The 25,440-nt window shown below is 43.9% G+C and overlaps 1 protein-coding gene across 8 annotated transcripts in view; it reads right to left on the bottom strand.

Annotated features, from left to right (window-relative positions):
* RUNDC3B (RUN domain containing 3B) overlaps positions 1 to 24,444 on the bottom strand; it is a 146,390-nt gene extending 121,946 nt beyond the window's left edge. For 5 of the 8 annotated variants that reach the window (XM_039524668.1, XM_039524666.1, XM_039524667.1 and 2 more), the window contains exons 1-2: positions 24,079 to 24,442; positions 10,640 to 10,755 (exon numbers count right to left, since the gene is read on the bottom strand). In XM_039524668.1, coding sequence (XP_039380602.1) covers positions 10,640 to 10,755; positions 24,079 to 24,344 — 382 coding nt within the window. In that variant the 5' untranslated portion in view covers positions 24,345 to 24,442. Of the gene's footprint in view, positions 1 to 10,639; positions 10,756 to 24,078 lie in introns of all 8 variants that reach the window. The other 3 variants (XR_005594095.1, XR_005594096.1, XR_005594097.1) reach the window with 2 other exon arrangements.
* Between the last annotated feature and the right edge of the window lie 996 nt (positions 24,445 to 25,440).

Genomic DNA, 25,440 nt, shown 5'->3' with positions numbered 1-25,440 from the left:
CGGAGAACAAGATTGAGATCCCACATGGGGTCTGGGTCCCGTAATGTGGGATAGGTGTTCTCTATGTCCTTAAGGAAGCATTTAGTCAGCAGGTGAGTGATAATGGTTACTCCATCCACCTTAGAGTGAGAGGAGGTGATGGCTACTAGATGCACTCTGAGTGAGCTAGTAGATAGGCCCGATTTTGTTCGTGTCAATACTTAGTCGGCCTGTAATCCTCGACTGTGGAAAAATCTGCTTGTCCTGGCATCAAGTACAGAATCATTTCCACTTGTGCATGTATGTCACTTGTGTGGTCAGCCACCAACTGTTCAGTACTATATCTTGTACTTCCTTACAACAATCTATCACAAGTCCTGTCATCCATGGATTAGCCAGGCCTTGAGATGGAGTACTGAAATGTTGGGGTGACGGAGGCATCAGACATCCTGTATCAGCAGATGAGGCACAAGGGGAAGGGTTCGTGGTGGTCTCACAGCCATCTGCTTCAGGTATGGAAATCAGTTGTCTGGGCCACGTTGATGCAATGAAGATGACCCCAGATTTGTCTTGCTTGATCTTGTGAAGGACATGGATCAATAGAGGGATTGGAGGAAAGGCATACAGCAGTGGGGCCTCCCATTTCACAAGGAAGGCATCTCCAAGAGAGTCGTGCCCCAGTCTGACCTGGGAGAAGTATTGTAGGCACTTGGCATTGTGGGCCAGTGCAAAGGAAATCCCCATTGTCTGAATATAGTTTTTTATTATTCCAGGATCCATTTTCCACTTGTGGGTTTGTGAAAAGTTCCTGCTTAGTTGGTCTGCTGTTGCATTCTGGCATCCGGGCAGGTAGGATGCTATGATGCCTACTTCTACACAGAGGGGATAAGATCAAGCCCCTCCTTGGCAAATTACATAAAACAATCGCCAACCTAGACAGTCCTGTTGTGGATCAGAGAGAGAAAGTGCTAGCAAGCATTTCGGACTGCCCTAGCTCCAGTAGATTTATGTGGAGATTGGAGTCCTCTGGGGACCAGTGACCTTGGATGGTACTGTCACACAAATGTGCCCCCCATCCCACCAGAGAGGAGTCTGCCGTGACTGTTACAGTTGGAGATTTTTGTTGGAAGGGGACACCTGAGTAAACGTTCATATGTGGTGTCCACCATGTGAGCGAGTCTTTTACCTTGAGGGGCATTGTAAGACGTCTGTTGAGCGAGTGCATGTGTGGAATACAGACAGTGCGGAGCCAAGCCTGTATCATCTCATGTGGAGCCTGGCAGGTTTCACGACAAACGTTGTTGCCACCCTGTGCCCCAGAAGTTGTAGGCACATTCTGGTGAACGTTTATGGGCTGTTTTTTACTGTTGCAATTAGATTTCTTAAGGTAAGAGTTGTTGGGGGTAGTCGAGTGGTTGCTGTGAGGCAGTCGCAATGTACCCCTATAAAGTCCAACTATTGAGTAGGTGTCAGAGTGGACTTCTGAAGGTTGATTAGTAACCCTAGATTTGTAAACAGGGTTATAGTGGTGTGAGTGGCGTAAATTTCTGCCTGGTGTATTGGTGCTTTTAGAAGGCAGTCATCTAAATAGGGAAAGAGGATCACACCTTGATTGCAAAGGTGTGCTGCTGCAATGGCAAGAACTTCAGAAAACACCCTTGGGGTGGTGGACAGGCCGAAGGGGAGCACTCTGTACTGGTAATGCAGGTTCCCTAGAGTGAATCGCAGGAACCGTCCTGTGTGAATGGTAACATGAAAGTAAGCGTCCTGTAGGTCGAGGGCAGAGAGCTAATCTCCTTTCTCCAATGCCGGAATTATAGTTGCTAGAGTCACCATTTTGAAATGTGTTCTCATGAACTTGTTTAGTTTTTGCAAGTTGAGAATGGGACTCCATCCACCTGTTTTCTTCTGGGTGGAAAAGTAAAGTAATGTGAATAAAACCCTCTGCCTCTGTTGAGCTGGTATGGGTTCAATGGCACCTAATTGTAGGAGATGGTTTACTTCCTACTCTACCAGGTGCTCGAGAGCGGTCCCTGAAGAGGGATGGGGAAGGGGAGTGGGTAGGTGGAATAGAGCACCTGGTAGAGTAGGAAGTAAACCATCTCCTACAATTAGGTGCCACTGAACCCATACCAGCTCAACAGAGGCAGAGGGTTTTATTCACATTACTTTACTTTTCCACCCAGAAGAAAACAGGTGGATGGAGTCCCATTCAAGGACGTCAAGGGAGTCAGCTACCCATTTAAACAGATCCTGAAAGGATTTGAAGTTATCTTCACATGTGGGGGTGGGAGAGAGGCATTATTGTTTCATCTGGTGACAAAAGAGGAGATATTGGTAGGTGGGAGGGTATCACCCTCAAGTGCCTCTTCAGGTTCTTCTACTTCCTCCTCCAGCGTTTCTGAGTAAACTGGGGCAACTGGTGAAGGTGATCGCATTGTTCTGGACCTGGGTGGGTTTGGGGGCCTGATGTTCCAGGCCCTGTATAATGCCCATGGGTCCCAGTATGCCCAGTTTGGTGGGAGGGCCATGGGAGGTGGCGCTCATTGTGGAGCCTGCCAGCCTCTTTCATCCAGAGATTTTTGGTGCTGCAAGGGTCCAGGTTTGGGTGAAGAATGGCGAGGGATGTACATCCCTACCTCCTCCTCACTGCTGGAAAGAGAAGGAGCTGAGCCAAAGGGGATCCCGGTCTGGCTGGGGCACCATTGGTGGCAAAAAGCTGAGTCCCTGAAGTTGACAAAATCAGGAGGTCCACGTGTCTGAAATTGTTGCAGCACCCAGAGGCATGGTACCAAGGACAGAGGCAAGCTCTGGCTGGAAATCAAAGGGAGGACTGCCAGTGCAGCAGACTTGTATTGGTGCAGCAGGTGGCGCCACTGTTTGGGTTTTCTTTGGTTCCACCAGTGACGAGCTAGGAGGCTTGGCTTTGATACATGCACCAACATGAGAGCTAGACCACACCGGGTCTTTAGCTCTTCAGGACGTCTCGGTACCGGATGTTCCTGGTGCCTCACAGTCCAGTGCTCTCAGTGCTGTTGGTACCGGGGGCAGACTTTGAGGTCGGAGATCACTTTTTCCTGGAGGTGAATCTTGCTGTGGTGAAGAGTGATACCTCTTTTTTGTGGCTTTTTTAGGAAGAGTCTTTAGTAGCCATTTTAAAGGAGGATCCCATGTCTGAGGCAGCTGTTGGCAACTGCTGGCCAAGAAATGTCCTGAACTCTGGGTGGAGGCTGGTCTGAGGGATTTCTCCATTCTCAGGAATTTCAGCTGGAGATCCCTAGCCTTCCTTGTCCTAGTGTCAGTTTTCTGCAATCGGAACACTTTTGAGAGATGTCTCCTTGTAGCAGGGTGCTGGTGCAAAGGCACCTAATTAGCCCCTGTTCAGCCAGCCCCAATCAGGGGAAATAGATTGGGGCTGGAGAGAAGTCTGGTGCCTGGCCTTTAGAACTGATTGCACCTGTGGGCCTGAGGGTTCAAGGGCTATAAAGGCTGGCCTTTCCATCAGAGGGAGGAAGGCACTAAATTGCTAGTAGGTGTACTTGTGGGGTCTGGTAGTCTGAGCAGTGTAGTTGTTCGGGTGAGCACTTTTACTCAGGAAGGAGGCATCTGTCATGATGGTCGCCCTGGGTGTGGAAGGACTGAAGGGAACCGCCACCATGACCTTTTCTAGGCATGACCACAAAATGAGAGTGTTAACTCTGGTGGGAACTGTCACCTAGGTGTTCATGTGGTCCTTGCTCAGTCAATAGATGGAATAAAGCCAAGCTTGTAGACACCACAAGTGGAGTCTGGCGAACAGTGTCACATAAGTGCATGCAGCCATGTGGCTTAACACTGAAATACACCTGTGTTCTGTGATTCATAGTCTGCGGGTAATGCATGAAATCAGGTTGCTCGCTGTATGAAAACTATCTGCAGTGAGGAACGCTCTTGCAGAAACAGAGTACAAAGTTTACGGTCCTTGTTGGTAACAAAATGGACTTTTCTTCATTTATGCAAATGCCTACGGCTGCTAAAAGTTGCATGAGAGACCCTGTTGTTGACTTGACCTCCTGACAAGACTGGCCTTTCAGGAGCCAATTGTCTAGGTATAGAAACAGCATATACCCCTGATACCTCACCTGGGCTGCTACCACAGAGAAAACCTTTGTCAATAATCTGTAGCAAGCCCAAAGAGGAGGACCAAAATTGGAAGTGTTTGTGGCCAATCATAAAATGCAGGAACTTCCTGTGTGATGGGTGAATGTCTATGCGGAAATGTGTCCTTCATTTCAAGAACCATGAACCACATCCCTTCCTGAAGAGGAGATTATTCATGCCAATGTAATCATCCAGAATTTCAGCTTTTGAATAAGATGTTGAGTTGCTGAAGGTCCAGGATGGGTCTCCATCCGTTATCTTTTTGGGAGGAATTTGGAAATACGGGGAATAGAACCCCCTCCCATGGTAATGAGGTGGGACATAATTATTGGCATAAAAGGGATTCCATCTCCTGTTGAACAATCACATTGTGAGAGTAGTTCCCAAAGGAGGGACCGAGAGAGGCTTTGAGGTGGGAATGTGAGAAACTCCATGGAGTATCCCTGATTGAATTCTGAAGATTATCAACTGTCCATAGCGATTGTATTCCAGTTGTGGGCAGAGTGTAAGATGCCTCCCAAATGTCACAAGGAGAGAGGTAGGTGGCATCAGTAGTGGTACACAGGTCTCAACCAATAGATCAAAAATGGCTGTTGACCAGCAGTTGAGGGGGGGCAGGCTATGGCAGTAGAGAAAGCTGAGAAGTGAGGCCTCTGAATCCTCTAGCATTTGCACACAGGCTCAGTTGGCTGCTGGTAACAGTGTGCATGAGGAGGGTGGCCTTGGTCTATAGGGCTGCCGCTAGTGTTTCCTCCTGGGGGCTGGAATATAAATTCCCAGGGAACACAGAGTCAATGTCGAGTACTTTAGTGAGTAGAGGGACTCATCCATTTCCTCCTTAAAGAGGAGGTTCTTGATGGTGTTTTGGACCTCCCTAGGAATCTCAGATGACTGCAGCCAGGAGTCCCTTCTTTATGACCAGACCAGAGACCCAATTTCTGGAAGCTGTGTCCCTGGATCCACTGCAGCCTGGAGGGCTATTTTTGCTACCAACTTCCCTCTTCTAAAACAGACTGCAATTGGGCCCTGTCCTCCATGGGAAGTTTCTCTCTGAAATCCACAAACCTGGAATAGTTAGTCTTATTTCACTAACAAAGCTTAGCAGTCAGCAATATGGAATTGCAAGCCCACAGAGCAGACCTTCCTTCCCAGGAGGTCAACTAGAGTGCCCTCTACTCTCATAGGGAGCCCTAGAAGAAGGATCCCTGGGCTTAGATTTTGAAGGCCCCTCTCCAAGGCACATGCTTGGAGGGGCACTGCTGGTCAGTTGATGCCAATGTACGGTGGTGTGTGTGTGGGGGGGGGGAGTTCTCTTGAGTTCAGGGTGGGAAGGAGCGATAGATATTGCACTTCATAGAGATATGCACCATCACCCAGACTGTCCAACCACCACTGATGTTCATCACTAATGGAGAAGAAGCAAGGGCAGGAGATACAATTCTTGAAACCTGGGACTCTGGGCATAGTCCCAGAGCTGGGGAGTGGTTCCCCAACCAGGGGGAAATAAATATTTTATGCTAACCATAATTAACTACTAAGCTAAAATAGGTAACTATTTACAAATATTTTCTTTCTTTGCAGGTTATACAAACAAGTGAAGGAGGACATGATTCTGAGTCAAGCCATGCAGTGGTAAGAAGGAACTGGGTTGTAGGTTGTATTTTTGTTGGAATGCTTGGAATGGCGGACACTCATCCCCTGAGATCAGCTGAGATCACCAAATCATCCCACTCTCCATTCACTTTCTTCACATTATTGGTTTCATATTGATTTTCAATCATGGGTTGCCTCTAAGGACAGCATCAATCTGTGCAAAAGAATGGAATTTAAATTTGAGACAAACTAGCCTATGCTTTGATTAGTAGCCAATATCATATGGGATATTTTATAATCAAAATGGTAATAGGCTGATGCCAGTATTCCTGCCAGCAGCAGAGGATGGACCAACTCCTGTTCCAGTAACAGTTAGGGAGGGATCTCTTATGTTATGTTCTTGAGCCATAGGGCTGCACTGCTAAAAAGAGGCCATATGATAATGCTGCAGATTGGGGAAATAGAAACCTTTAGATGTTATTGGCACTTGCAATTTGGCCTCCTATGCGTCCCTAAAGAAATATTTTAAAAATTTCATTAAATTTTCCTAAAATAAAATGGAGGAATAGTAACTAGGAGAACTCAAGATACACAGTATTCTGGGAAGCATATTCATTATGACTAAATATTAAATTTGCCCTAAAGGCTAAAGGTTATGAGTTTTCCTTAACTGCTGGTTCACTGCTACGGAGGCTAATTTAGCACTTTACCATTTCTTCTTTAAAAAGAGATACATATGCAATACTCCTCCCACAAATAAACGTTCTGGTGGTCTTCCACAAAACTGCTGAAGAGGGGGCTGTTAGAGCTCTGGTCTCATATAAACTTTCAATCTCCTATCATTTATATGCTATGAAATCAGGATCAGAGAGTAAGGATATATTAAATTGCCAAATACGAACAGATGGGGTTTGTCAACAAGAGCCAAAGACATATCCGTACAGGCACATGATCTGACACAGCAATTGTTCCAATATGACAATCCATTACATTTTCAATTAAATCATGGCCTACTAAAAAGTAATCTAGATGAGAGTAGGTAGAGTGTACTGTAGAAAATCCAAGTATAATGAAGACTTCTGATTGGAATTTCTATGTGCGGAAGGCACCAATTTATCCAAAACGGGATCAAGTACTCCACTGAAGTCACCAGTGATAAGAGGAGAGCAATGCCCCATGTCTTTTTGGCTGACCTGAATGACGTGTTGATCCTGATTTGTTTTCATAAGTATGGGTAAAGATACTAGCAAAAACAATTGTTGATAGGTCAGCTAAGGATGGTAGCTGAGACAAGTATCCACAATCCTTATACTGAGTTTTTTATGCAACAGGATCACCACAATCCTTGCATTGGAGTTATAACAGCAACAGTCTACAACCCCAATCTAGCCTCCAAAGCTGAGCACCTCAGTCTCTGTCAAGTGTGCCTCTTAGAGCACAGTCACTTCAATCTTATCTCTTTACATTTCCAGAGGCACACTTCATTATCAGGACCACTGATTACTAGCAAAAGAACGGACAACACACAAGGGTGTTTAATACAGTTAACTGGAGCTCAAACAGCATTAGTTGTGTCTGATGGCATTTAGGAGGTATGGGAGTAGATGGGTGGTATAGAGGGCCAGGTGGAGCCAGATGGTGCACGATGGCTCAGGAGCAAAAGAGAGCTGTGCCTTCATGTTCCATAGAACCACCAAGAATCCTCTGGGAGTAGGTATCTTGATGTGCTTAAGAAAAACTGGTGGAAGCATGAACCTGCCCACTTATAAGACAACTGCTAATTTCCCTCTTACTTCAAATCAGAATAAAAATGATACCTTCAAAACTAAAAGTGTAATTAAACATTCTTCATCACTAGAATAGACATCTTCATTTTTAGTGCAGAGCCACCCAATTATAAAAGTCATGACTGACTGATGCCCAGTGACAGCAAGATAACCTCACAGGAAAAGGTGAATAAGCATCTTATTATTAACTTAGTACACTTACTAATTAGACGGAATATGAAATTCATTGGTTCAGAGTATTATCATTTCACCTGGATGTGCTGTATACATATAGAATTTCTATCACTGTATCTTGAACACCTAGAAATCCAATTCTTATACAGTTCACAATGTTAAAAAAAGACTAGTAGAAAACCATTAATGAACAAGAACACAAATTTTGAAGTTGCAGTCACCAATAAAATATTTCAAAATATTAAGTAAATTCAAGTAATTGAAAATGTTATTTCACCACCATGACGTGGGCTTCTGGGAAGACTTCAGAGACAAGCCAGCCAGAGACTCCAACTACTCTACCCAGAAACAGACAAAGCAAGAACTGCTGTACTGGAGGGTTTGTAACGGGACTGCTCAGTGCAACAAAAACACCGCCACTCACAGGACCGCAGGCTGGGAACTTGCTGTTTTGTTCAACAGCATCACAACCAAGTGTTTGGGGGAGGGCATGAGAGGCGGTACTCTCACTGACAACACAGGAAGGAGGGAAGGGAGAGCATGGCTCCATCCCCTAATATTCTGCGTAATGCAGTTAACCCCACGATGACCACTTTACAGTAAAGAGCAGCAGGTAGAAGGGGGCTCCCCAGACAGGGCCACCCTCCTCACCTCTGGGGAATGACCAAGAACTGTTCAGTGCTTACAGAGTTGGAAGGTGTAAAAGTGTTGTTTTACACATCAAATATGCTCAGTTTATAAATCATTTAGAAAGAACTGAGAAACACCCAAAATGGCATTTTAAAGTTCTTTTTCAGAGTAGAATTGCACTTTCAGGCATATCATGACTCAGACCAACATTTTTTCTAATAATATTCATCAAAAAGCACTGTTTACACTTTGACAACATGAACAACTTAACCTGCACATAGCACAAACTAGTAGTTCCAATTCCTACTAGGAAGCAGTTTGTCTCAAGAAGTCACCATTGCATAGAAGCTTGACTAGGGTTGCCAACTTTCTAATCACACAAAACCAAACACCCTTGCCCTGCCCCAAGGCCCCACCCCGCCCCTTCTCCAAGGCCCCACACCCGCTCAGTACACTACTTCCCCTCTGTCGCTCGCTCTCCCCCACCCTCATTCACTTTCACTGGGCTGGGAGAGGGGATTAGGGTGCAGGAGGGGAAGCAGAGTGTGGGCTTTGGGAGGGGGCTCAGGGTTGGGGCAGGGTGTTGGGGTGTGGGAGGGGATGCAGGCTCTGGACAGCACTTACCTCAGGCAGCCCATAAGCGGCGGTATGTCCCTGTGGCATGTCCCTGCGACACCTAGGTGGAGGCGTGGCAAGGCAGCTCTGAGCACTGCCCTGTCCCACAGGAACTGCCCCCGCTGCAGGGCTGGTGCTCAGGGCAAGGGGAATGCGCAGAGCCCTCATGGCCACCCCTGTGCCTAGAAATCAGACATGCCAGCCACTTCCAGGAGCGACCGGGCGGTCTGGTCGAAAACCAGAAGCCTGGCAACCCTAAGCTTGACTCATGGTCATGATTCATTTTATGAGAACCAGAAACCCTTTCTTTACCTACAGAAAGATTATACTGTCCTTCAGATAGCATAAACACTTAACTTATCGTGATTTCCCTTCTGCAAAAATATGGTTTGTCTCTTCTGTAGCAAGAAGACTCAATACTTCCACAGGTCCTTTTACATTTATTCAATACATCCTTGTTATAAATAACTGCAGGAGTGCTTACAGTATCTCTATCTTCTTCTCCAAGGAGGGGTGGGGAGGGGGGGGAAGAAGGGAAGAGAGGTTTATGCTCCTTCCCTGGAAAGGGCGGTTGGTAGGAGAGCCCAGGCCCTCCGTCTCCACCAGATTCCAACCCAAGGCCCTACAAGAGGCAATAACAAACATTCTGGAGTACTTTGGGGCCGCCTTCCTGGGCCACTTCCTACCACTTTCTTCTCACAAGACCTCAAAGTATTTCTCTTAAAGTCCAATAGAAAACAACAACAACTGAATTTTCAGCGCATTTCAGCTCAGCTAGTAGCCTCATTTCTTGCACACTAGCCCCAGCTGCACACTGATCCAAGTTCCTGGGCTGCACCCCACTCGGGGTCTGTCACACTCTCCCTCTATCCAGGGTTTCATGCAAGCAACAGTCCCTGATGACCACGACTATATTCAGGCTCCTGGCACAGGACTCAGCCCCGAGCCCAAAAGAGAAAGTTTGCAGCTACCCTCTCACCTGAATCTTCTCCTGCTGCTTACTAGCCCTTCCCTTGCCATAAGGACTTATTTGTGCCCTTGCTCAGGAGTTCAGGATAGATCTGTTTTCCTATTTGGTCTGTCCCCCTTTTGAGCTGTCTGGCTCCCTTTTAAAACCTTCTTCTCCAACTAGAGAAGACTCTGCAGGTGGAGAGAAGCAGAATCTCCCGGGCCCAGAACTGCTCCTGAAACCCTCCTGTCCCAGTGTGGGTTTATACCCCCAATCACATGACCACTGCACGGAAGGCAAATAATGAAACTTTGAACTATTCAATATCTATTTAGAACAGGATTTTCCACATGGAAATTGCAGCTCTGTATGATAACTTTTGGGATGTTCATTAGGCATGAGACTAGCCAAGGACACTCAAGACTTGGATTCTACTGATGGACACAAACATTCAAAACAAACTGAAAATCCTTTTGCCCAGACACTTTACAGAAAGACTTCTAGTTTTAGTTCTCCTGATCTGGTTGCGTGTAGCAGCTGCCATATCTTCTGATATTTTGAAGATAGGTTCTAGAGCAAGTGACATAATGTGATTACTAGCAATCTGACATTGATAGAAGTGTAACTATACTTCAAGTGTTGAGTTTTGCTGATGTAAAACTGGTTTCCATTTAAACTTTGAGTATATATTCACTGAGCATAGTGCACACTCCATTGTTTTTGATAAAAAAAGAGGGTATAACAACTGGAAAATAGAGAATTATTAATGTACCTTTCAGACGATGACTTAAAATCTGTTCCAAAATGGCTGCAAAATTATTAAATTCAGGGGAAGAATCATCAATAGTCTCAAAACAGGAACGATCAATCAGAGTCTTCACAGAGAACCTAGAAGAGAACATAAGAACATAAGAACGGCCGTACCGGGTCAGACCAAAAGGTCCATCTAGCCCAGTATCTGTCTACTGACCATGGCCAATTATGGGATATTAATTTTATAGATTGTGTTATCCGGTATAAAGAAGCAAAACTATTTTTTTTAAATAAAATACAAACTGGAAGTCAAGTTATAAAATGTATGGTTCTCGTTTACCTGACTTACAACAAGAAGTAACCTAGAAAATATTGTAAATCATCACTAGTCTTACACTTAAAGCTTTCATAGATTCAGATTCCAAGGCCAGAAGGGACCAGTGTGATTAACTAGTCTGACCTCTTGTCTAACACAGGACATAGAACTTGCCCAAAATAATCCCAGAACAAATCTTTTAAAGGAAAAAAAAATTCAATTATGATTTAAAAGTTGTCAGTAAGGAAGAATCCACAATGACCCCTGGTAAGTTATCCCAATGGTTAATTATCCTCATTGTTAAATTGAAAATGGAAATAAGGTATACATTTATGTCTAGATTCAAAAACCAAGTCCAGTAGATCATGTTATATATTTCTTTGCTAGACTGAAGAATCTATTATTACATATTCATTACAAATGTAGATACCTATACATTGTAATCAAGTTGCCCATTAACCTTCTCTTTGTTAAGATAAATAGATTGAGCTCTGAGTCTATTTCTAATCCTTTAATCATTCTCATGGCTCCTTTGAACACTCCACAATTCAAGAATGATGTTGATAAATTGGAGACACCAGAACTGGACACTGTATTCCAGCAGCAATCATATAAGTGCCAAGTGCAGAGGTAGAATAACATCTCTGCTCCTACTCGAGATTCTCCCATTTACGCATCCGATCGCATTAGCTTTTTTGGCCGCAGCATCATACTGAGAACTCAGTTGATTATCTACCATATTCCCCAAATCTTTTGCAGATTAACGGCCTCCCAAGATAGAGACCCCATGAGGTAAGCATGGCCTACATTCTTTGTTCATAGATGCATAAAATTTACTAGGGCTGTCAAACAATTAAAAAATAATTGTGATTAATCGCACTGTTAAACAATTATTGAATACCATTTATTTAAATATTTTGGATGTTTTCTATGTTTTCAAATATATTGATTTCAAGTACAACACAAAATACAAAGTGTACAGTGTTCACTTCATATTTATTTTTGATTACAAGCATTTGCACTATAAAAAAATAGTATTTTTCAATTCACCTAATACAAATACTGTAGTGCAATCTCTTTATTGTGAAAGTTGAACTTACAAATATAGAATTATGTACAAAACCCCCTGCATTCAAACTAAAACAATGTAAACTTTTAGAGCCTGCAAGTCCTACTTCTTGTTCAGCCAAGCGCTAAGACAAATAAGTTTGTTTACATTTGCAGGAGATAATGTTGCCCGCTTCCTGTTTACAATGTCACCTGAAAGTGAGAACAGGCATTCTCATGGCACTGTTGTAGCTGGAGTTGCAAGATATGTACGTGCCAGATGTGCTAAAGATTCATATGTCCCTTGACGCTTCAACCACCCACAATTCCAGAGGACGTGTCCATGCTGATGACAGGTTCTGCTCGATAACAATCTGAAGTAGTGCAGACAGATGCATGTTCATTTTCATTATCCGAGTCAGATGCCACCAGCAGAAGGTTGATTTTCTTCTTTGGTGGTTCAGGTTCTGTAGTTTCCGCATCGAGTGTTGCTCTTTTAAGACTTCTGAAAGCATGCTCCACACCTTGTCCCTCTCAGATTTTGGAAGGCACTTCAGATTCTTAAAGTTTGAGTGGAGTGCTGTAGCTATCTTTAGAAACCTCACATTGGTACCTTCTTTGCATTTTGTCAAATCTCCAGTGAAAACGTTCTTAAAATGAACAACATGTGCTGGGTCATCATCCGATACTGCTATAACATGAAATATATGGCAGAATGCGGGTAAAACAGAGCAGGGGACATTGAACTCCTTGGGGAAGAATTGTGTCAAACGTAATTAATGCATTATTTAACAAGCATCATCAGTATGGAAGCATATCCTCTGGAACGGTAGCTGAAGCATGAAAGGGCATACGAATATTTAACATATTTGGCACATAAGTACCAACTTTGCAATGCCAGCTACAAAAGAGCCATGCAAATGACTGTTCTCATTTTTAGTGACATTATAAATAAGAAGAGGGCAGCATTATCTCCTGTAAATGTAAACAAACGTATTTGTCTTAGTGCTTGGCTGAACAAGCAGTAGGACTGAGTGGACTTGTAGGCTCTAAAAGTTTACATTGTTTTGTTTTTTTGAGTGCAGTTATGTAACAAAATAAAAATCTACATTTGTAAGCTTCACTTTCACAACAAAGATTACATTACAGTACTTATACAAGGTGAACTGAAAAATACTATTTCTTTTGTTTATTTTTACAGTGCAAATATTTGTAATAAAAAATATACACTTTGATTTCAATTACAACACAGAACACAATATATATGAAAATGTAGAAAAACATCCAAAATATTTAATTTCAATTGGTATTCTACTGTTTAACGGTACGATTAAACTGCGATCACAATATTTTTTTTTACTTAATCACGTGAGTTAACTGCAATTGACAGCCCTAACATTTACATTTAACCATATTAAAATGCATGCTATTTGCTTGCGCCCAGTTTACCAAGCGATCCCGAGCGCTCTGAATCAGTGACTTGTCCTCTTTATTCGCCACTCCCCCAATTTCTGTGTCATCTTCAAACTTTATCAATGATTTGGTGTTTTTTTTCTAGATCATGGATAAAAATGTTAAATAGTTTAGGGCAAAGAACTGATTACTGATGGACTCCACTGGAAAAGACACCCACTTGATCACGATTCCCTATTTACGATTACATTTTGAGACTTATCAGTTAGCCAATTTTTAATCCATTTAATGTGTGCCACGTTAAAAACAAAAAAACAAAAACACAAAAAACCCCACAAGAACGATATACACCTCTACCCCAATATAACGTGAATTTGGATATAACGCGGTAAAGCAGCGCTCGGGGGGGGGGTGCTGCGCACTCCAGCAGATCAAAGCAAATTCGATATAACAGTTTCACCTATAACACGATAAGATTTTTTTGGCTCCTGAGGACAGCGTTCTATCAGGGTAGAGGTGTAATTATCAAAATGCTATATGGTACCAAGTCAGGCACCTAACAGAAGTCTATTACATCAACACTATGACATTTATCACCCAAACTTGATACTATTATAAGTTTGACAGGATCTATTTTCAATAAACCCATGTAAATTTGCATTAATTACATTACCTTCCTTTAAATCTTTGAGTCCCACATCAGCTGTTCCATTATCTTGCCCAGGATTGATGTCAGGCTGACAGGCCTATAATTACCTGCGTCACCCTGTTTACCCTTTTTAAAAACTGGCACATTAGCTTTTCTCCAGTCTCCTGGAACTTCCCTAGTGCACCAAAACTTACTGAAAATTAACATTATAGAATCATAGAATCTCAGAGTTAGAAGGGACCTCAGGAGGTCATCTAGTCCAACCCCCTGATCAAAGCAGGACCAAACCCAACTAAATCATCCCAGCCAGGGCTTTGTCAAGCCTGACCTTAAAAACCTCTAAGGAAGGAGATTCCACCACCTCTCTAGGTAACCCATTCCAGTTCTTCACCACCCTACTAGGGAAAAAGTTTTTCCTAATGTCCAACCTAAAGCTCCCCCTCTGCAACTTGAGACCATTACTCCTTGTTCTGTCATCTTCTACCACTGAGAACAGTCTAGATCCATCCTCTTTGGAACCCCCTTTCAGGTAGTTGAAAGCAGCTATCAAATCCCCCCTCATTCTTCTCTTCTGCAGGCTAAACAATCCCAGTGCCCTTAGCCTCTCCTCATAAGTCATGTGCTCCAGCCCCCTAATCATTTTTGTTGCCCTCCGCTGGACTCTCTCCAATTTATTCACATCCTTGTAGTGGGGGGCCCAAAACTGGACACAGTACTCCAAATGAGGCCTCACCAGTGCTGAATAGAGGGGAATGATCACGTCCCTCGATCTGCTGGAAATGCCCCTACTTATACAACCCAAAATGCCATTAGCCTTCTTGGCAACAAGGGCACACTGTTGACTCATATTCAGCTTTTCGTCCACCATAACCCCTAGGTCCTTTTCTGCAGAACTGCTGCCCAGCCATTCGGTCCCTAGTCTGTAGCAGTGCATGGGATTCTTCCATCCTAAGTGCAGGACTCTGAACTTGTCCTTGTTGAACCTCATCAGATTTCTTTTGGCCCAATCCTCTAATTTGTCTAGGTCCCTCTGTATCCTATCCTGTATCAACCACTCCTCCCAGTTTAGTGTCATCTGCAAACTTGCTAAGGGTGCAGTCCACACCATCCTCCAGATCGTTAATGAAGATATTGAACAAAACCGGCCCCAGCACTGACCTTTGGGGCACTCCACTTGATACCGGCTGCCAACTAGACATGGAACCATTGATCACTACCTGTTGAGCCTGACCATCTAGCCAGTTTTCTATCCACCTTACCGTCCATTCATCCAGCCCATACTTATTTAACTTGCTGGCAAGAATACTGTGGGAGACTGTATCAAAAGTTTTGCTAAAGTCCAGAAATAGCACATCCACTGCTTTCCCCTCATCCACAGAGCCAGTTCTCTCATCATAGAAGGCAATTAGATTAGTCAGGCATGACTTGCCCTTGGTGAATCCATGCTGACTGTTCCTGATCACTTTCCCCTCCTTTAAGTGGTTCAGAATTGATTCCTTGAGGACCTGTTCCATGATTTTTCCAGGGACTGAGGTGAGACTGACTGGCCTGTAGTTCCCTGGATCTTCCTTCTTCCCTTTTTTAAAGGCAGGCACTACATTAGCTTTTTTCCAGTCATCCGGGACCTCCCCGATCGCCATGATTTTGGCTCTGCAATCTCATCGGCCAACTCCTTTAGCACCCTCGGATGCAATGCATCCGGCCCCATGGACTTGTGCTCGTTCAGCTTTTCTAAATAGTCCCGAACTACTTCTTTCTCCACAGAGAGCTAGTCACCTCCTCCCCATACTATGCTGCAGAGTGCAGCTGTCTGGGAGCTGACCTTGTCTGTGAAGACAGAGGCAAAAAAAGCATTGAGTACACTAGCTTTCTCCACGTCCTCTGTCACTAGGTTCCCTCCCTCATTCAGCAAGGGGCCCACACTTTCCTTGACTTTCTTCTTGTTGCTAACATACCTGAAGAAACCCTTCTTGTTACTCCTAACATCTCTGACTAGCTGCAACTCCAAGTGTTATTTGGCCTTCCTAATTTCACTCCTGCATGCCTGAGCAATACTTTTATACTCCTCCCTGGTTATTTGTCCAATCTTCCACTTCTTGTAAGCTTTTTTTTGTGTTTACAACGAGCAAGGATTTCACTGTTAAGCCAAGCTGGTTGCCTGCCATATTTACTTTTCTTCCTACACATCAGGATGGTTTGTTCCTGCAACCTCAATAAGGATTCTTTAAAATACAGCCAGCTTTCCTTGACTCCTTTCCCCGTCATGTTATTCTCCCAGGGGACCTTGCCCCTCAGTTCCCTGAGGGAGCTGAAGTCTGCTTTTCTGAAGTCCAGGGTCTCTGTTCTACTGCTCTCCTTTCTTCCATTAATGGTCTAGTGAGCTCCTCAGCTAGCTCTTTTAAAACTCATGGATGCAAATTATCTGGACCTGCTGCTTTAAAAATGTCTAACTTTAGTAGCTTCTGTTTAACATCGAAAGATACTAGTGGAAGGAAAAAATGTTATCAACCCCATATGATGAGACTGTATCATCTGTTCTTCCCCAGAGATAGGACATGCATGTTTATTGAACACTTCTGCCTTTTCATTGATAACTCTACCATTTCCATCTAGTAATGGACCAATACCATTGTCAGGATTCCTTTTGTTCCTAATGTTTTAAAAAACACAAAACAAAACAAAAATCCACACTTTCTTATTGTCCTTAACACTGCTGGCCATAGATTTTGTATTGTGTCCCTTTTCTTCCCTTATCAGTTTTCTACAATTCCTAACTTCTGAGTTATATTCATTACTATCAACTTCCCCTCCCCCCCATTTTATGTTATTTATTTATTTACTATAGCTGTGTTTACTTCCCCTCCAAACCAGGTCAGTTTTTAAACCAGCACAACCTTCTCCATAGATTGTGGCTTTTGGACCATCTAATAAGATGTTCTGAAAATGATTACCAATTATACTTCACATTTTTCTGATTAAGTTCTTCCTCCCAGCTGATTTGGCTTAATTGCTTTCTGCTTTGTGAAACTGGCCCTAATACAGCACTAAGTACACATTACTGATCTGGACTTGATTGTGCTTGCACATTATAAATGTGATGAAGTCATGACCACTTGTACCTAAGCAACCTTTAATTTTTCGCTCTGTGATCAGTTTTTCTTTATCTGGTTAAGAAAGGGTCTAGAAGAATTCCCTCTTGTTGGCTGCAACACTTTTTGAGTTATGAAACTGTCATCTCTAATGTTTAGAAAATCCAAGGATGTTTTAGTACTTGCAACAAGAGACTTCCATCATATGTCACTCAAATTGAAGTCCCCCATAATCATGCAGCTTTTCCCCCTACATAGTATAGTCAGTCACTTAAGCTGGAGTCATCTTGTTCCCTAGTGTGGTGCCTGCTACAGACCACCAAATCAACTAACACTGCATCTTGTGCTATGTTTGCCAGAACATTGATCTGGAATATCAAGTCTGGTTTTCCTAGTTTTGCTGAAGGACTTTTTGGGAGTCTCAAACACATTGACAGTGAATTCTTACAGATCAGTTGAAAGGGCAGGGATGTTGAATGTTTAACAGAGACATCCTTTCTCCAACCTGTTCTGCTCAGGAAAAAGACTGTACCGTGCCTAGCACAATAGAGCCAGTAACATTTGTTGGGGACTGTAGACACCACCAGAACACAAGCAATTACAATACTAATTTACAAAACCAAAAAGGAAATTATGAATTATAAATTTTACACTGCCTCAAAGCAATTAAAAAAATCCTCCATTAAGTAAAACATCTGGCCCTGGTAATTTCTCTTGTTAATTTTTATAGTCCTCTCAGATGTTCTCCAAATAATTGGAGAAACTTTTCAGCAACATTGGAGATAGTAAAAGTAGGGAGGTGAAATGTGTCTTGTGTACATCCATCTCACTGCTTGACTTCAGCCTAAAGCATTGTTTCTCAGAATCTCAAGCCTTTTCACATCCCTAAACAAGTCCCTCACATCTCCATCCTCATCCCTGGCACCCCCAGTATACCAGGGTTTGTGAAGGGATTCTCAGAAGTCAGACCAGGTTCCTCCTCAGTTCCCTTGCTGGGAGAAAGTTCCCCCAGTCTCATCAGAAGTTTCTAGAGCTGTTTTATGCCACCTCAATCCCTTAACTCACCCTACAGGGACCAGGGTGGGGGTGAGAATCTGACAATCTGACTCCATTTTAGTCTATATTCATCCATGAGATCTGCTTTAGACTCAGTATTCTCCAAAAGACAACTTTATAGTTTGAGAATTTTCTTGGGCAAATTGCTGAACTTGAAATAAACTGAGTTTTCAGAAGTCAGTCTGTTGACCCTTCTTCAAGGGCAACCAAAGGATCCTAGTTGCTGAGATCTACATGTCTGCTAGGGAAAAAAAAAAAAAAGGAAGAGATGTCCATTTCAAATTCATCCTTTCACCTTGTATTCCATTGGATTTCCTCACCAAGACACCTGCCACTGAATTTCCTGAGCAACACAGATAGCCCATGCCACCAGACTAATTGCGCCAGATCACCATCAATAGCTTGAATCTGCAGGAAAGCTAAGCCTGAATTTCTCTTCTCTGGGTTCCTCTGTGCATGCCACAGTGGTTTAAACTAGATTACCACTTTATTGGGCCTGCAGCAATTTTCACAGTGCAATGCAGATGAGAGTGTTCTTAGTAGTTTATACCACTAGCCAACCAGCAGACAATTCAAATGGCTGTAATCTCACAGAAAAAGGTCAGTATTAAAGAAAAAAGTATTCCAAACATGGCATAGCTATACCACCACTGCAACAGTCCCTAGCTGCACACAATGTCCTTTAAGCAAGAGAAGGTTCCCAAACACCAGTGCTTCTGTACAGCTCTTCTAGTATCCTATGATTTCAACCTTTGAGGACATCATTCTCTTCCTTCAGGGTAGTGAGGGACTGGGCCAGCAATAAATAGCTGTAGATGTGGTTGCATTTTCCAATCTGCAGAAGACCTTCTGAGTCCTTATTAAGATGTTTAAGTCAGATGGAGACCTGGAAGATCATCATCTTTTCCTTGCAACCTCTTCTATCCTTGCAGAAGGTTGAGAAGGAATTTCTCCCAAATTTCTTAAAAGTCAACTGCAACAGGGCTCAGGAACCTTATTTGGGATATATCCAGGCTAAGAGACTTAAGTTAGAATCTTCTCTTGTTGAGGCATTATTAAGTTTAGAGATTTAAAAAACATGGAAGGAAGCTACTAGACATATTTCTAATTGTGATGTTTTTGCTGCTACACTATTATTCTTCACTATCACCTTTCAAAAGGCCAGGAAAAAAAAAAAAGTCAGGTGAACTAGTACATATATACTGTGGACATTTTCCTCTGTTCTTAAGTGAGCTGAAGCCACACTAAACACTGCCAGGTTCCCATTACATCAGTATTTTGACTTTATACCAAGAAGTGACAAGTTGAGATTCCATAAGCCATGAAACTTGATTTACCATAAAGATAATTCAGGATTGATGTTACCAAGTTTCAATATTTCTGATGCACATAGTACAAATGGGAATAGAGTAATGTCCTGGCTACTAACAGCAAACTGAGGAAGCTCTGCATCAAAGCTACTTATCTCAGGCTGAGATAAGCACAGATGGCTTAATTTTTCCATGGAACAACTGTCTATACTGGACAAACAGGGTTTGAGTTATGATCCTCACTTCAAGGCTTCTGAGAATCCGGGGGGTCCAGCTTTGTGAGGCAGCTCTGAGCCAAGATCAAAAGTTCAGTGCCTTTACTATCAGGATTGAAACAGCTAGAATTGATGGTACCTAGCAAGGAGGCATGTCAAACAATGATTATTCTATTTGACATATGCAGTGTTGTTGTAGCCATGTCAGTCCCAGGGTATTAGACAGACAAGGTGGAGGACCAACATCTGTTGGTGAGAGAGAAAGAAGACTTCGAGCTACAGAGCTCTTTTCCAGGTCTCATTACCTCAACCACTTGTGTCTCTATTCTATTTAATAACAGAACAGATCTCACCTTGGAAACACAAGCATCATGGAGCAGTTCTTGCCCACTGTCACTTGCCTTACATGCAACAGCACTAATTCTGTCTGTGAAGCAGCATTGTTACATCAACTCCTGTACATGGAGTTTTGGCTTTGTGATGCAATTCTGCTCAAGAGTCACCAGTCTTGAGCTCTGAAGCATCAAAGCTACTTGCACCAATGTGTGGAAATGCAACAGTATCTCGAAACAACATTTTCACAAGAAATTGAAATTCATGCAACTTATTGCTTATAGTTGAGGCTCTACACCAATGCCACTTACCTTGAATTCCATGGTCTTGAAGTATCCTTGAATAAAAGGTGGTTCTGTATTGATATGTGGATTTTGGATCCAAGGGTGGTTCATTGCTGATGTTCCTGTCTGCATTGAAACCTCTCTCTACAGAGCAGAGATATAATGCTGTATTTTGGATGCCAGCTAGGCATCTGCTTTAAGACAAATATCTTCAAAGCACTCTAAGCATCTCACTGTAAAATACTTAGAATCCTCAGCCAATACCATTTCAGGGGTTCAATGCACTCTGTGTCAAAGAGTTGGTCAACTTTGGCACAAGGCTTTCATATTCAAAAGAGGAATCTATACAGATATCCCAAACCTTGATGCTTTTCTTTGTGGAACCTCTAACAAGAAGAAGTGTATGGCCACACTATGTATACTGGATCAAACATCTACACTGAGGCAGATACCTTTAGAATAATCCAAGCAAGCAAACAGGAGTCTAATTTTTGAAGGCCATCTCCAGTGAGTTTGAGTATTGTGTCCAGGATAGGGAGAGAGACCCCAATATAATCCTGTAAGACTCTTCACTGCTGAATATCACTTCTGTTTTATCTTCCCTTTATAGATTTCAGATAAGAACACAGAAGACAATCTCCATCTTATAGGGGAAAGTTGATAACTTTGTCAAAGAACTTGATGCTTCCAGCTGGGCATCAAGGCTGTGAAATCTCAACACACACTGAGACAATATTACCAGCAAAGCACTGAGGCTATTAACAGATCTTCAAATTTTAAAAAATACTTAAATATTAAAAACCATCATAATTTTAAGTTGTCTCCCCACAACCTTTTCAATTTATTTGAAACAAACTGTCCCTTGCAAAACTTTAAATGTTCAGAACTATACATATATACCACTACAAGTAGTGGGGCCTAACTTTTACAGAAGGAAGCCAGAGAAACCTAAAGACGACTCTGTCTGAAAATTCTCAGACCAACCCTATGCACCCTATTGTGATCATGGTAGAGAAGAGTCAGCGTGTTTGGGGAAGGAATTGTTTTCATGGGCCTATGCAAAAAATGTGAGGGTCAATAGTTATTTTCTTATATGAAAATAAGGTGACAGTATTATCTTATCTGACTGTGAGCCTGCATGTGTCAGAATAAATAATATCTACAATATTAAAATCAGATTTTAAAAAGTCTCTAAATGACCATGTAATCCCTCTATATTCTGTGTCATTTAGTTAATGAAGAACAAGCATAGAAACATTGGCACTAAAAAGGGGCAAGTAAAAATCCAAATAATGCAGATGACACTTTAAAAAGACCTGCTGAGGAAATACTAAAGATTTTGCTGAATGATAATTTGAAGAAATCTTCTCTGGTAATCATAAAAGAAGGCTGCAGATGACAATGCAGAAGAATTTCCTTCCTTGCAGGTTCTGAGCTTTCCACATTTGATTCAACCATCTCAGGGTACACTAATGGAACCATTTATACCAACAGTATTTCTGATTGTCTCAAACCTATTACAGTCAACTGCCTGATTTGCTGCTTTGTAGTTTTTTAGTGTATGCCTACTGAAGGATACGCTACAATATCAGAAATGCTTAATAATTGCAGATGGGTTTTGATTATTTCCATAAAATTACTCCTTGCCTTTTTCTTTTAAAAAGCTCAAAAGGATAGAAACAATCAAGAACATATACCAGCTTTAAAAGTGAACACACACTCCTCTCTCCCAAGATTTAAAGCTTTTGGAAAATGTTAATTTTTAGGCTTGGTGAGAAAGAATAACATTCTGCTGTCTAGCTGTAAACATTTTGTTATTTTAGAGAGTGACTACAGGAAGGCAGGAATCACTCATACGCTGCTGTTGCAAACAATTTATATTGCCTCAGTTTTCAAAGATTTCTTTGCCTATATTAGATTCACTTTTGACTGTCTCAATACGGATACATTAAATATCAGAGCTAAAAAAAAAAAAAAACATTCTCCAGTGGAGAGTAGGAAATTTTCCATCGCAATAGGAGAGATGAGGTCTAAGTCATCACCTTCCACAGAATGTAAGCTTTGTTGTTGTTTTTTTAAAGTTTTTCTACCATTTATGGTTGCAATAGTAACCAGTGAACTTCGATCCTAAGTCTATGAGGAAGCAAGCAATGTCAGCACCTCTGCTGCTTTCCAACAGCCAAGTGGAATTGACAAGACCGGAGAATTTCATTTCTGCCACTTGAAACCGGATGGGCAACCACGAAACTAACTAGTTTCTTACCCACTTTATTCAGTTGTCACTTGTCAATCCCTGTGTGAAAGCTTCAATTTGTAAAAAAGTTACAATATAGATGGAGAACAATATTTGTATATTACATAGATACTACAGTTAAATATCTGTTCAGTATTTTTAAAGTAATATACTTATTTTCAATGAGTTAAAAAAGTCATTACAGGGCATTTTAGTCAATATTCAAATTAATCTATATGATGTCTCTACATTATATTGATAGGGCTAGGAATTGTACTTTTGTACTTTTACTCAAGGTTTCCCATGATTTAATAGGTAATAATTCACACATGGAAAAAATAAGCTACTCATTTACAAGACTATGACAGCACCAGAAGAGCTGTTGAAGTGTCTGAAATAACACATATTTTGGAGTCATACAGAATCATGTCAAGTCTATGCTTTCACAGAAGAATTTAAAAATATTAAAAACACATACATTAATGGTAGATGCTGGCATTAAAACTTAAATCCAGACTCAAACACTGTCTTTAATGCACCCATTCCTGTAATTATCTATTGCAATTATCTTTAAAAAGTAGATAAAATATATTTGTACTACATGTACAACATGGTAAATAAGAGAGCTTCAACCTTCACTTTAAGTTTTATAGATGTAGTGGGTATAAAAATTAGAACTGTTAGTTAAAGGTATTATTTTGCATGGAGAAATTCAGCTGTATCTCACAACATACAAGATACCACACGAGGAAAGCCTAAATGAAGACAAGATTTTAATTAAACATCCTCAAGGTGTTAAAATCCATCTTGGTTCTTGCTTCAACTGTTGTGAACATACATAGAGATTTCGCTGTATAATGTAAATATTTATTAGTTCTAACAAGTACATTTTGGCAAAAAACAAACTTCTTGTTTCAAGCTACCAGTATGAACTAGTCTCAATATTTTGTTTGAGTAGCGTTACCCTTATAGTCAGGTAAATACACACACTGCCTTGTAAAAGTGAAGAAGAAAAAAGCCAGCAAGCAATTTATGCCGGGTCCTTGGGTGGCTGGCTGCTAAACAGCCATTTTTAAAGGCGCTGAGTCAGGAGGGAGACTCCCATCCTTCGTTTTCAATTAATCCTACTGCAGCCCCAAAGCCAGGCACCCCCCCCCCCAAGACGCACTGAGGGCAGGCGCACAGGGCCATCAAAGCCCTGGGTCAGGCCACGCGCGTTACACCGGCTCTAAGCCCTGCGGACACGCTGCCCAGGGCGACGGGGACCAGCCCAGACCAGCTGCGCGGCGAGGGGCTGGGATGCAGAGGGCGGAGCTGGGCATTCACCTGCACGAGGCGGGGCGCGGGGGTGGGAAGCGATTGCAGCCGCACAGACGGAGGCGGGCACAGCCGGGCGCTGGGGGCAGTGCTGCGGGGGCTGTGCGGGGGTGGGGAAGGAGGGGAACTCGCCACCCCACAGGGCGGGCACGAGACGGAGGCAGAGCGGGGAGGAGCCGCGGGGCTGGGGAATCACCTGCAGACGGTGATCAGGTTCCTCCTCTCCACAGCCGCGTTGCGGGACTGGACGCTCTTCCTACGGGCCGAGACGTTCAGTCCGCCAAGGCTGAGGGAAGCCATCGCCGCGGGAGGCAGGTGGAGCCGCAGAGGCTGGCGCGGAGCCTTTGTTCCCGGCCTCCTGCTCTCTGGGCTGCTGCTGCTGCTGCCGCCACAGAGGAGGACGAGGCCCCCGTGTCTCCCTCGCCTGGTGCCGGTGTCTGAGCGGCAGGTGCTGCTGTGCATCCGGCCGGCACAGGGAGGGAGCCGGGATCCCCCACCCTCGGCAGCCGGAGCAACCGCGGCGCTTTAGAGTCGCAGCTGCCAGGACCGCAGAGCACCGGCTCCGCCAGCCAATCAAAAGGCAGGAGGGGGCGGGGCACAGGGCGGCAGATGGTTCAAAGAGGCGCGTGCTCTTAACGGAACCAACTGTCAAGTGCGCGAAGATGCGGCGTGGGGAATTCGGCGAGGAGGCGGGGGCGGGGCGTCAGTAGGAGTGGGGTGCGGGCTAGGAGGGACACCTGCCTGCAGAGAGCAGGGGGGAGAGGCTGGGGGTAGGCAGTAGGGGGAGGAAGCTGTAGGGCAAAGACCCCCCACACACATCCCAGCTATGAAATATGAAATTCCTCACTGGCCCTCAGCAGCCTTCAGGTGATAGGAGCTGCCCTTGCTAGCGGTGATTTAACTGCTGAGGCAGAGGGTCTGCCAGGGCACTGTCCACATCTGGACATCCCCCACCTCCCTGGGAAGGCCAAACTGGCCCTGGAAACATTTGCACTCCTGCCTCAAATGAACTGCCCCCAGGTTCTCTCTGTTCTGTGGATCTGCAGGAGGTTTCCCTCCCTGTTCCCAGGGCCACCCAGAGGATTCCGGGGGCCCGGGGTCTTCGGCAGCGGGGGGCCCTTCCGTTCCGGGATCCGCCGCCGAAGTGCCCCGAAGACCCGCGGCGCCCCGCGCCCGAATTACCGCGGCGGGACCCGCGCCGCGGCGCAGCCGGTCTTGGCGGTAATTGGCGGAGGGCCCCCGCGGATCTTGGGCGCCGGCAGCGGGTCCCGGAACGGAAGGGCCCCCCGCCGCCGAATTACCGCCGAAGACCGAGCTGAACTCGGCGGCGGGTCCCGCTCCGTCTTCGGCGGTAATTTGCCAGCGGGGGGTCCTTCCGCCCGGGAGCGGAAGGACCCGCCACCGGCGAAGACCGGGAGCGAAGAAGCTCCTGCGCCCGGCCCTGCAAGAGTTTTCCGGGCCCCCCGGAGCGAGTGAGGGACCCCGCTCCAGGGGCCCCGAAAAACTCTCGTGGGGGCCCCTGTGGGGCTCGGGGCCTGGGGCAAATTGCCCCTCTTGC

This window comes from Mauremys reevesii, linkage group 2 (assembly GCF_016161935.1).
Source record: "Mauremys reevesii isolate NIE-2019 linkage group 2, ASM1616193v1, whole genome shotgun sequence".
Lineage (NCBI taxonomy): Eukaryota > Metazoa > Chordata > Testudines > Geoemydidae > Mauremys > Mauremys reevesii.
Note: the sequence above shows the minus strand (reverse complement) of the source record. Positions and strands in the feature narration are given on the sequence as shown.